At 62.1% G+C, this 13,009-nt stretch overlaps 1 protein-coding gene and 1 long non-coding RNA gene across 6 annotated transcripts in view; one reads left to right on the forward strand and one right to left on the reverse strand.

Annotated features, from left to right (window-relative positions):
* Positions 1-12,385, reverse strand: part of rreb1a (ras responsive element binding protein 1a) — a 285,692-nt gene extending 273,307 nt beyond the window's left edge. For 2 of the 3 annotated variants that reach the window (XM_072560425.1, XM_072560423.1), the window contains exon 1: positions 11,728-12,384. In XM_072560425.1, the coding sequence (XP_072416526.1) occupies positions 11,728-11,767 (40 nt within the window). In that variant the 5' untranslated portion in view covers positions 11,768-12,384. Of the gene's footprint in view, positions 1-11,727 lie in introns of all 3 variants that reach the window. The other variant, XM_072560424.1, reaches the window with a different exon arrangement.
* LOC140464868 (uncharacterized) overlaps positions 12,339-13,009 on the forward strand; it is a 60,602-nt gene continuing 59,931 nt past the window's right edge. For all 3 annotated transcript variants that reach the window (XR_011954998.1, XR_011954999.1, XR_011955000.1), the window contains exon 1: positions 12,339-12,518. This is a non-coding gene — a long non-coding RNA (uncharacterized lncRNA). The remainder of the gene's footprint in view (positions 12,519-13,009) is intronic.

Here is a 13,009-nt window from a genome sequence, read left to right on the forward strand (position 1 = left end):
CTCCACCTCCATCTCCCTCCACCCTCCACCTCCCACCACCTCCATCTCCCTCCCCCTCCACCTCCCTCCCCACTGCATCTCCATCTCCATTTCCCTCCCCATCCATCTCCCTCCCCCCTCGATATCCCTCCCCCTACATCTCCCTCCCCCCCATCCCTCCTCCAGCTCCATCTCCATCCCTCCTCCATCTCCATCTCCATCCCTCCTCCATCTCCATCCCTCCTCCATCTCCATCCCCCCTCCATCTCCATCCCCCTCCATCTCCATCCCCCCTCCATCTCCATCCCCCCTCCATCTCCATCCCCCCTCCATCTCCATCTCTATCCCTCCTCCAGCTCCATCTCCATCCCCCCTCCATCTCCATCCCCATCCCCCCTCCTTCCCCATCTCCATCCCCCCCTCCTTCCCCATCTCCATCCCTCCATCTCCATCCCCTCTTCATCTCCATCTCCATCCCCCCTCCATCTCCATCTGCATCCCCCTCCATCTCTATCCCCCCTCCATCTCTATCCCCCCTCCATCTCCATCTCCATCCTCCCTCCATCTCCATTCCCCTTCAATCTCCATCTCCATCCCCCCTCCATCTCCTTCTCCATCTCCATCCCCCTCCCCCTTCCATCTCCATCCCCATCCCCCCTCCATCTCCATCCCCATCCTCCCTCCATCTCCATCCCCATCTCCCCTCCATCTCAATCTCCATCCCCCCTCCATCTCCATCCCCATCCTCCCTCCATCTCCATCCCCATCCCCCCTCCATCTCCATCCCCATCCCCCCTCCATCTCCATCCCCATCCCCCCTCCATCTCCATCCCCCCTCCATCTCCATCCCCCCTCCATCTCCCTCCCCCCTCCATCTCCCTCCCCATCCCCCTTCCATCTCCATCTCCCTACCCCTTCCATCTCCATCTCCATCCCCGCCGCCTCCATCTCTCTCCTGCCTACATCTCCCTCCCCCTCCAGCCTCCATCTCCATTTCCATCCCCCCTCCATTTCCATCCCCATCCCCCCTCCATTTCCATCCCCATCCCCCCTCCATTTCCATCCCCATCACCCCTCCATCTCTATCCCCCCTCCATCTCCATCTCCATCCCTCCATCTCCATCCCCATCCCACCTCCAATTCCATCCCCCTCCCCATCCCCCCTCCATCTCCATCCCCATCCCCCCCTCCATCTCCATCCCCCCTCCATCTCCATCTCCATTCCCCCTCCATCTCCATCCCCCCTCCATCTCCACCCCCCCTCCATCTCCATCTCCATCCCCCCTCTCATCCCCATCTCCATCCCCCCTCCATCCCCACCCCCCTCCATCTCCATCTGCACCCCCCCTCTCATCCCCCTCTCCATCCCCCCTCCCCCCTCCATCTCCATCTCCCCCTCCATCTCCAACTCCATCCCCCCTCCATCTCCATTTCCCTCTATCCCCCCTCCATCTCCATCTCCCCCTCCATCTCCAACTCCATCCCCCCTCCATCTCCATCCCCCCTCCATCTCCATCCCCCATCCATCTCCATCCCCCCTCCATCTCCTTCTCCATCTCCATCCCCCTCCCCCTTCCATCTCCATCTCCATCTCTATCCCCCCTCCATCTCCATCCCCATCACCCCTCCATCTCTATCCCCTCTCCATCTCCATCCCTCCATCTCCATCTCCATCCCACCTCCAATTCCATCCCCCTCCCCATCCCCCCTCCATCTCCATCCCCCCCTCCATCTCCATTCCCCCTCCATCTCCATCCCCCCTCCTTCCCCATCTCTATCCCCCCTCCTTCCCCATCTGCATCCCCCCTCCATCTCCATCCCCCCGCCTCCATCTCCATCTTCATCTCCATCCCCTCCGCCTCCATGTCCATCTCCCTCCTGCCTACATCTCCCTCCCCCTCCAGCCTCCATCTCCATCTCCCTCCCCCCTCCATCCCCCCTCCATCTCCATCCCCCCTCCATTTCCATCTCCATCCCCTCCCCATATCCATTCTCCCTCCATCTCCATCTCCATTCCCCCTCCCCACTCCATCTCCATCTCCCTCCACCTCCCTCCCCCCTCCATCTCCATCTCCATCCCCCTCCAATCTCCCTCCCCCCTCGATCTCCCTCCCCCATCTCGATCTCCATCGCCATTTCCGTCCCCCTCCACCTCCATCCCCCGTCCATCTCCATCCCCCCTCCAGCTCCATCTCCATCCCCCCTCCTTCCCCATCTCTATCCCCCCTCCTTCCCCATCTCCCTCCCCCCTCCATCTCCATCCCCCCTCCATCTCCATCCCCCCTCCATCTTCATCTCCATCCCCTCCGCCTCCATCTCCATCCCCTCCGCCTCCATCTCCATCTCCCTCCTGCCTACATCTCCCTCCCCCTCCAGCCTCCATCTCCCCCCTCCTCCTCCCCCTCCCCCTCCATCTCCACCCCCCATTCCATCTCCATCACCATCCACCTTCCATCTCCATCCCCTCTCCATCTCCATCCCCATCCCCCCTTCATTCCCCCTCCATCTCCATCCCCCATCCATCTCCTTCCCTCCTCCACCTCCATCTCCCTCCACCCTCCACCTCCCGCCACCTCCATCTCCCTCCCCCTCCACCTCCCTCCCCACTGCATCTCCATCTCCATTTCCCTCCCCATCCATCTCCCTCCCCCCTCGATATCCCTCCCCCTACATCTCCCTCTCCCCCATCTCGATCTCCAGCTCCATCCCCATCCCCCCTCCATTTCCATCTCCATCTCCATCCCCCCTCCAGCTCCACCTCCCTCCCCCCTCCATCTCCATCTCCATCCCCCTCCACCTCCATCCCCCCTCCATCTCCATCCCCCCTCCATCTCCATCCCCATCCCCCCTCCTTCCCCATCTCCATCCCCCCCTCCTTCCCCATCTCCATCCCTCCATCTCCATCCCCTCTTCATCTCCATCTGCATCCCCCCTCCATCTCCATCCCCCCTCCATCTCTATCCCCCCTCCATCCCCATCCCCCCTCCATCTCCATCCCCATCCCCCCTCCATCTCCATCCCCCCTCCATCCCCATCCCCATCCCCCCTCCATCCCCATCCACATCCCCCCTCCATCCCCATCCCATCTCCATCTCCATCCCCCCTCCATCTCCATCCCCATCCCCCCTCCATCTCCATCTCCCTCCCCCCTGCATCTCCATCTCCATCCCCATCCCCCCTCCATCTCCATCACCATCCCCCCTCCATCCCCATCCCCATCCCCCCTCCATCTCCATCTCAATCCCCATCCCCCCTTTCCCCATCTCCATCCTCCCTCCATCTCCCTCCCCTCCAGCCTCCATCTCCCTCCTCCTCTCCCTCCCCCTCCATCTCCACACCCCATTCCATCTCCATCTCCATCACCATCCACCTTCCATCTCCATCCCCCCTTCATTCCCCCCTCCATCTCCATCCCCCCTCCATCTCCATCCCCCCTCCATCCCCCTACCCCTCCACCTCCATCTCCCTCCCCACTGCATCTCCATCCCCCCTCCATTTCCATCCCCCTACATCTCCCTCCCCCATCTCGATCTCCATCTCCATCCCCATCCCCCCTCCATCCCCATCTCCATCCCCATCTCCATCTCTATCTCCATCTCCATCCCCCCTTCATCTCCAACCCCCCTCCATTTCCCCTCCATCTCCATCCCACCCCCTCCCGCTCCCCCTCCATCCCCCTGCCCCTGCATCCCCCTCCCCCTGCTTCCCCCCCTCCATCCCCCTCCCCTCGCATCCCCCTTCCCTCCATCCCCCTCCCCTCCATCTCCCTCCCCCTCCCCTCCCCTCCCCCTCCCCCCATCCATCTCCCCTCCTCCTCCCCCTCCCCCATCCATCTCCCATCCCCCTTCCATCTCCATCCACCTCCCCTTCCCCATCCATCTCCCCTCCCCCCATCCATCTCCCCTCCCCCCATCCATCTCCCCTTCCCCATCCATCTCCCCTCCCCCCATCCATCTCCCCTTCCCCATCCATCTCCCCTCCCCCCATCCATCTCCCCTCCCCCATCCATCTCCCCTCCCCCATCCATCTCCCCTCCCCCATCCATCTCCCCTCCCCCATCCATCTCCCCTCCCCCATCCATCTCCCCTTCACCCCATCCATCTCCCCTCCATCCTCCCCCTCCCCTCCCCTCCCCCTCCATCTTTCCTCCCCCTCCACCTCCCCTCCCCTCCCCCCTCCATCTCCATCCCCCCTCCACCTCCCCTCCCCCTCTATATCTGTCCCCATCCACCTCCATCCCCCCCCTCCATCTCCTCCATCCCTCCGCCATCTCCACCATCCCCCCTCCATCCCACCCCATCCATCCCCCCATCATCCCCATTCCCCCTCCATCTCCGCCCCCCCATCCAAATCCCCCTCCATCCACAAACCCCTCCACACCCCACCCCCTCCATCCTGTCCCCGCCATCCTCCACCCCCTCCCCTTCCAACCCCCACCACCTCCATTCCCCTCCCCCTCCCCCTCCATCCCCCCTCCCTCCCCTCCATCCCCTTCCATCCCCCTCCCATCTCCCTCCTTTCCATCCCCCTCCACTCCATCCCCCATCTCCTCCATCCCCCTCCTTCGCCTCCATCCCCTTCTCCATCTCCCCTCCATCTCCTCCATCCCCCATCCTATTCTCCATCCCCCCATCCCCTTCTCCATCCCCGCTCCATCACCTCCATCCCCCCATCCCCTTCTCCCTCGCCCCATCCCCATCCCCATCCCCTTCTCCATCTCCTCCATCCCCCCTCCATTCCCCCTCCATCTCCTCCATCCCCCCTCCATCCCCCCTCCATCACCTCCATCCCTCCATCCCCTTCTCCATCTCCTCCATCCCCCCTCCATTCCCCCTCCATCTCCTCCATCCCCCCTCCATCCCCCCATCCCCTTCTCCATCTCCTCCATCCCCCCTCCATTCCCCCTCCATCTCCTCCATCCCCCCTCCATTCCCCCTCCATCCCCCCTCCATCTCCTCCATCCCCCCTCCATCTCCTCCATCCCCCCTCCATTCCCCCTCCATCTCCTCCATCCCCCCTCCATCCCCTCCATCGCCTCCTCCATCCCCCCTCCATCTCCACCTCCATCCCCCCCAGCTCCTCCATCTCCTCCATCTCCTCCATTCTCCTCCATCTCCACCTCCATCCCCCCTCCATCCCCTCCTCCATCCCCCTCATCTCCTCCATCCCCCTCCTTCGCCTCCATCCCCTTCTCCATCTCCCCTCCATCTCCTCCATCCCCCATCCTATTCTCCATCTCCTCCATCCCCCCATCCCCTTCTCCTTCCCCGCTCCATCACCTCCATCCCCCCATCCCCTTCTCCCTCGCCCCATCCCCATCCCCCATCCCCTTCTCCATCTCCTCCATCCCCATCCCCCCTCCATTCCCCCTCCATCCCCCCTCCATCTCCTCCATCCCCCCTCCATCTCCTCCATCTCCACCTCCATCCCCCCTCCATCTCCTCCTCCATCTCCTCCTCCATCCCCCATCCTCCGTCCATTCCCCCTCCATCTCCTCCATCGCCTCCTCCACCCCCTCCATCTCCTCCTCCATCTCCTCCATTCCCCCTCCATCTCCTCCATCTCCACCTCCATTCCCCCTCCATCCCCCCTCCATCTCCTCCATCCCCCCTCCATCTCCTCCATCGCCTCCTCCACCCCCTCCATCTCCTCCTCCATCTCCTCCTCCATCCATTCCCCCTCCATCTCCTCCTCCATCCATTCCCCCTCCATCTCCTCCATCTCCTCCTCCATCCCCCATCCTCCGTCCATTCCCCCTCCATCTCCTCCATCGCCTCCTCCACCCCCTCCATCGCCTCCTCCACCCCCTCCATCTCCTCCTCCACCCCCTCCATCTCCTCCTCCATCCCCCCTCCATCTCCGCCTCCATCTCCTCCATCTCCGCCTCCATCCCCTCAGCTCCTCCACCCCCTCCATCTCCTCCATCCCCCCTCCATCTCCTCCATCCCCCCTCCATCCCTTCCATCTCCTCCATCCCCCCTCCATCTCCTCCATCTCCTCCATCTCCACCTCCATCCCCCCCAGCTCCTCCATCTCCTCCATCCCCCTCCATCTCCTCCATTCTCCTCCATCTCCACCTCCATCCCCTCCTCCATCCCCCCCATCTCCTCCATCCCCCTCCTTCGCCTCCATCCCCTTCTCCATCTCCTCCTCCATCTCCGCCTCCATCCCCCCTCAATCTCCTCCGTCTCCCCTCCATCTCCTCCATCCCCTCCTCCATCACGTCCATCCCCTCCTCCATCCCCCCTACATCCCTCCTCCATCCCCCCTACATCCCTCCTCCATCCCCCCTCCATCGCCTCCTCCATCTCCTCCATCCCCTCCATCACCTCCTCCATCCCCCCTCCATCTCCTCCATGCCCCCTCCATCGCCTCCTCCATCCCCCCTCCGTCTCCTCCATCTCCCCCATTCCCCCTCCATCGCATCCTCCATCCCCCCTCCATCTCCTCCATTTCCCCCTCCATCTCCTCCACCCCCCCCTCAGCCCCCCTCCATTCCCCCTCCATCTCCTCCATTCCCCCTCCATCTCCTCCATCGCCTCCTCCATCCCCCCTCCATCGCCTCCTCCATCCCCGCTCCATCCCCGCTCCATCACCTCCTAAATCCCCCCTCCATCGCCTCCTAAATCCCCTCCTCCATCCCCCTCCATCGCCTCCTCCATCCCCCCTCCATCGCCTCCTCCATCCCTCCTCCATCCTTCATCCATCCCCCCTCCATCTCCCCCATCCCTTCTCCATCTCCCACATCCCTCCTCCATCTCCCCTCCATCCCCCTCCATCTCCCCCATCCCTCCTCCATCTCCCCTCCATCTCCTCCATCTCCCCCATCCCTCCTCCATCTCCCCTCCATCTCCCCTATCCCTCCTCCATCTCCCCTCCATCTCCTCCATCCCTCCTCCATCCCCCCTCCATCCCCCCTCCATTCCTCCTCCATCCCCCCCATCCCTCCTCCATCTCCCCTCCATCTCCTCCATCCCTCCTCCATCTCCCCTCCATCTCCCCCATCCCTCCTCCATCTCCCCTCCATCTCCCCCATCCCTCCTCCATCTCCCCTCCATCTCCCCCATCCCTCCTCCATCTCCCCTCCATCTCCCCCATCCCTCCTCCATCTCCCCTCCATCTCCCCTCCATCTCCCCCATCCCCTCCTCCATCTCCCCATCCCTCCTCCATCTCCCCTCCATCTCCCCCATCCCTCCTCCATCTCCCCCATCCCTCCTCCATCTCCCCTCCATCTCCCCCATCCCTCCTCCATCTCCCCTCCATCTCCCCCATCCCTCCTCCATCTCCCCTCCATCTCCCCCATCCCTCCTCCATCTCCCCTCCATCTCCCCCATCCCTCCTCCATCTCCCCTCCATCTCCCCCATCCCTCCTCCATCTCCCCTCCATCTCCCCTCCATCTCCCCCATCCCTCCTCCATCTCCCCTCCATCTCCCCCATCCCTCCTCCATCTCCCCTCCATCTCCCCCATCCCTCCTCCATCTCCCCTCCATCTCCCCCATCCCTCCTCCATCTCCCCTCCATCTCCCCCATCCCTCCTCCATCTCCCCTCCATCTCCCCTCCATCTCCCCCATCCCTCCTCCATCTCCCCATCCCTCCTCCATCTCCCCTCCATCTCCCCCATCCCTCCACCATCTCCCCCATCCCTCCTCCATCTCCCCTCCATCTCCCCCATCCCTCCTCCATCTCCCCTCCATCTCCCCCATCCCTCCTCCATCTCCCCTCCATCTCCCCCATCCCTCCTCCATCTCCCCTCCATCTCCCCTCCATCTCCCCTCCATCTCCCCCATCCCTCCTCCATCTCCCCTCCATCTCCCCTCCATCTCCCCCATCCCTCCTCCATCTCCCCTCCATCTCCTCCATCCCCCCTCCATCTCCCCCATTCCCCCTCCATCCCTCCTCCATCACCTCCATCCCTCCTCCATCCCCTCCATCATCCCCTCCTCCATCACCTCCATCCCTCCTCCATCCCCTCCATCATCCCCTCCTCCATCCCCCCTCCATCCCTCCTCCATCCCCCCTCCATCTCCTCCATCCCCCTCCATCTCCTCCATCCCCTCCATCCCTCCTCCATCCCCCCATCCCTCCTCCATCCCCCCTCCATCTCCTCCATCCCCCCTCCATCTCCTCCATCCCTCCCCTCCATCCCCCCCATCCCTCCTCCATCCCCCATCCCTCCTCCATCCCCCCTCCATCACCTCCATCCCTCCTCCATCTCCTCCATCCCCCTCCATCCCTCCTCCATCTCCTCCATCCCCCCTCCATCCCCTCCATCATCCCCTCCTCCTTCCCCCCTCCATCCCCCCTCCATCCCCTCCATCATCCCCTCCTCCTTCCCCCCTCCATCCCCTCCATCCCCCCTCCATCTCCTCCATCCCCCCTCCATCCCTCCTCCATCCCCTCCATCCCTCCTCCATCCCCCCTCCATCCCCCCCTCCATCCCTCCTCCATCTCCTCCATCCCCCCTCCATCCCTCCTCCATCCCCTCCTCCTTCCCCCCTCCATCCCCCCTCCATCCCCCCTCCATCTCCTCCTCCATCTCCTCCATCCCTCCTCCATCCCCTCCATCTCCTCCATCCCCCATCCCTCCTCCATCTCCCCTCCATCTCCTCCATCCCCCCATCCCTCCTCCATCGCCTCCTCCATCCCCCCTCCATCACCTCCATGCCCCTTCCATCACCTCCATCCCTCCTCCATCTCCTCCATCGCCCTCCATCCCCCCATCCCTCCTCCATCCCCCCATCCCTCCTCCATCCCCCTCCATCACCTCTCCATCACCTCCATCCCCCCTCCTTCACCTCCTCCATCTCCTCCTCCATCTCCTCCATCCCTCCTCCATCCCCCCTACATCCCTCCTCCATCCCTCCCTCCATCCCCCCTACATCCCTCCTCCATCCCCCCTACATCCCTCCTCCATCCCTCCTCCATCCCCCTACATCCCTCCACCATCCCCCCACATCCCTCCTCCATCCCCCCTACATCCCTCCTCCATCCCACCTCCATCCCCCCTACATCCCTCCTCCATCCCCCCACATCCCTCCTCCATCCACCCTACATCCCTCCTCCATCCCCCTCCATCCCCCCTACATCCCTCCTCCATCCCCCTCCATCCCCCCTCCATCTCCTCCATCCCTCCTCCATCTCCTCCATCCCCCCTCCATCCCTCCTCCATCCCCCCTCCATCTCCTCCATCCCCCCTACATCCCTCCTCCATCCCCCCTACATCCCTCCTCCATCCCCCCTACATCCCTCCTCCATCCCCCCTCCATCTCCTCCATCCCTCCTCCATCTCCTCCATCCCCCCTCCATCCCCCCTACATCCCTCCTCCATCCCCCCTACATCCCTCCTCCATCCCCCCTACATCTCCTCCATCCCCCCTACATCTCCTCCATCCCCCCTACATCCCCATCCTCCCTCCATCTCCTCCATCCCTCCTCCATCTCCTCCATCCCCCCTCCATCCCCCCTACATCCCTCCTCCATCCCCCCTACATCCCTCCTCCATCTCCCCTCCATCTCCCCCATCCCTCCTCCATCTCCCCTCCATCTCCCCCATCCCTCCTCCATCCCCCCTCCATCTCCTCCATCCCCCCTCCATCTCCTCCATCTCCCCCATCCCCCCTCCATTCCCCCTCCATCTCCCCCATCCCCCCTCCATCCCTCCTCCATCACCTCCATCCCTCCTCCATCCCCTCCATCATCCCCTCCTCCTTCCCTCCTCCATCACCTCCATCCCTCCTCCATCCCCTCCATCATCCCCTCCTCCATCCCCCCTCCATCCCTCCTCCATCCCCTCCATCCCTCCTCCATCCCCCCATCCCTCCTCCATCCCCCCTCCATCCCCCCATCCCTCCCCTCCATCCCCCCCATCTCCTCCATCCCCTCTATCCCTCCTCCATCCCCCATCCCTCCTCCATCCCCCCTCCATCACCTCCATCCCTCCTCCATCTCCTCCATCCCCCTCCATCCCTCCTCCATCTCCTCCATCCCCCCTCCATCCCTCCTCCATCCCTCCTCCATCCCCTCCATCATCCCCTCCTCCTTCCCCCCTCCATCCCCTCCATCCCCCCTCCTCCTTCCCCCCTCCATCCCCTCCATCCCCCCTCCTCCTTCCCCCCTCCATCCCCCCTCCTCCTTCCCCCCTCCATCCCCTCCATCCCCCCTCCATCCCTCCTCCATCTCCTCCATCCCCCCTCCATCCCTCCTCCATCCCCTCCATCATCCCCTCCTCCTTCCCCCCCTCCATCCCCTCCATCTCCTCCTCCATCTCCTCCATCCCCTCCATCCCCCTCCATCCCCCGATCCCTCCTCCATCTCCCCTCCATCTCCTCCATCCCCCCATCCCTCCTCCATCGCCTCCTCCATTGCCTCCTCCATCCCCCCTCCATCACCTCCATGCCCCTTCCATCACCTCCATCCCTCCTCCATCTCCTCCATCGCCCTCCATCCCCCCATCCCTCCTCCATCCCCCTCCATCACCTCTCCATCACCTCCATCCCCCCTCCATCACCTCCTCCATCTCCTCCTCCATCTCCCCTCCATCCCCCCTACATCCCTCCTCCATCCCCCCTACATCCCTCCTCCATCCCTCCTCCATCCCCCCTACATCCCTCCTCCATCCCTCCTCCATCCCCCCTCCATCCCTCCTCCATCCCTCCTCCATCCCCCCTCCATCCCCCCTACATTCCTCCTCCATCCCCCTCCATCCCCCCTCCATCACCTCCATCCCCCCTCCATCTCCTCCATCCCCTCCATCCCCCCTCCATCCCCCCTACATCCCTCCTCCATCCCCCCTACATCCCTCCTCCATCCCCCCTACATCCCTCCTCCATCCCCCCTCCATCTCCTCCATCCCTCCTCCATCCCCATCCTCCCTCCATCTCCTCCATCCCTCCTCCATCTCCTCCATCCCCCCTACATCCCTCCTCCATCCCCCCTACATCCCTCCTCCATCCCCCCTCCATCCCCCCTCCATCGCCTCCCCCATCTCCTCCATCGCCTCCCCCATCCCCCCTCCATCCCCATCCTCCCTCCATCCCCCCCATCCATCTCCTCCATCCCCCCCATCCATCCCTCCATCTCCTCCATCCATCTCCTCCATCTCCTCCATCCATCTCCTCCAATCCCTCCTCCATCGCCTCCTCCATCCCCCCCTCCATCCCCCCTCCATCTCCTCCATCTCCCCTCCATCTCCTCCATCCCCCCTCCATCTCCTCCATCTCCCCTCCATCTCCTCCATCCCCCCTCCATCTCCTCCATCCCCATCCTCCCTCCATCCCCCCCATCCATCTCCTCCATCTCCTCCATCCATCTCCTCCATCTCCCCTCCATCTCCTCCATCCCCCCATCTCCCCTCCATCTCCCCTCCATCTCCTCCATCTCCCCTCCATCTCCTCCATCTCCTCCATCTCCCCTCCATCTCCTCCATCCCCCCATCTCCCCTCCATCTCCTCCATCTCCCCTCCATCTCCTCCATCTCCCCTCCATCTCCTCCATCCCCCCATCTCCCCTCCATCTCCATCACCCCCACCCCATCTCCATCACCCCTCCCTCTCCCTCAGTGATGCGGGGTTTAGTGGGGTTTCAGTGTCCCTAGAGCTGAAGCCAGAGAAACCTCCCAATATCCCCCAACAACAAAAAAAAACAAATCCCCCCCCCCCCCCCAGAGTGACACCCACCCTCTCACACATACACACACCCAGAGACAGAAGGGGGGGGTGTGGGGGTTGAAGACAGGCGGGTACTTACAGTGCACTTTGTTGGGGTTGAGCTGTTTGCGGCGGGACATGTTGCTGTTGGAGTTGCTGCTGATGCTGAGCCGCCCGGGCGACCGAGGGACCGGGCACCTCCCTCACACAGACACACACACAAAAAACTTTTGGTGTTGTTTCTAAACTTTGTTCCGGAAAGAAATCAAAATGGCGTTAGTGTGGATGTGGATAGGCAGCTCACCTCCCTCCCTTCTCCTCCTTCTCTTCTTCCTGGAATGAGACAGATAGGAGGGAGGGAGAGAGAAAAGAGAGGGTTAGCTGCTGCGAGCTGCTCTCTCTCTCTCTCTCTCTAAGTCTCTAAACCTGATAACTAAGCTCATCACGTGGGACTCTCTCTCTCTCTCTCTCTGGTCTCCCAGGGACGAACTCTCTTGCCTTTGCCTTTCAATGTGAAATAAACACAAGCATCATCATCATCTACACAGGAGGGGTCTCTCTAGAGCAACACAAGGAGGAGAGAGACAGAGAGACAGAGAGGGGAGGGGGTATGGACAACAAGGTTAAAGAGAGAGAGAGAGAGAGAAACCTGTGCAGGTACCAACCCAACTTCATCCTCCTTCTAACTCCCTTTTTTTTCCCAGAGTCTGGGACTCCAGAGCTCCACCAGGGGGAATCAACTCCAACTCTATAATAAAGTACACAACTCTTTCAGAGTGCATGGGTTTCTTTTTGTTTTAAATAGCATCGGAATCTTTCCCCCACCACCCCCTCCAGCCCACTGCTTTGCATCAGCCCTCCTGCCTCAACGGACGGTGGACGGCAGCTTTTGTGGGTACCGAGTGTTTATTTTACTGTGGGTATGAAGTTCTGTCTCTCTCTCTCTCTCTCAGGAAAGTTGCATCGCTCATGTTCAGTGGCTGTTCTGGAGAAGGGGAGGTTTTCATTTTCTGCAGACTGTCTCTGCGTCGCTGCTGTGGACTGGTATCTCCTTGGTCAAACGTTTAATTCCGGAGGGGGGTTTTGTGTGTGTGTGTGTGCCCGTCCTGTACTTTGCAAACTGTCCTTGATTTTCGAAATAAAATGCGAAAGTTAATCTCAGCAATTTGCAGATTAGGGAGCAGGTTTTGAAATCCCATCAAAACTGATACTGAAAGCATCTCGTTGTACCAGCGATGTCTGCGCGCTGCAAAAATAAATACTTTTTTTAAAGTTCGGAAGTTTTTTTTAAAGAAAGACTTCCAGTTTGCGTTATTTGATCATTTGTTTGGAAGTAGTAAGTCTTTTTTTTAAAAAAAGGTGATATTGAATATGTAAATTAC

The sequence above is a fragment of the Chiloscyllium punctatum genome, chromosome 41 (genome assembly GCF_047496795.1).
Source record: "Chiloscyllium punctatum isolate Juve2018m chromosome 41, sChiPun1.3, whole genome shotgun sequence".
Lineage (NCBI taxonomy): Eukaryota > Metazoa > Chordata > Chondrichthyes > Orectolobiformes > Hemiscylliidae > Chiloscyllium > Chiloscyllium punctatum.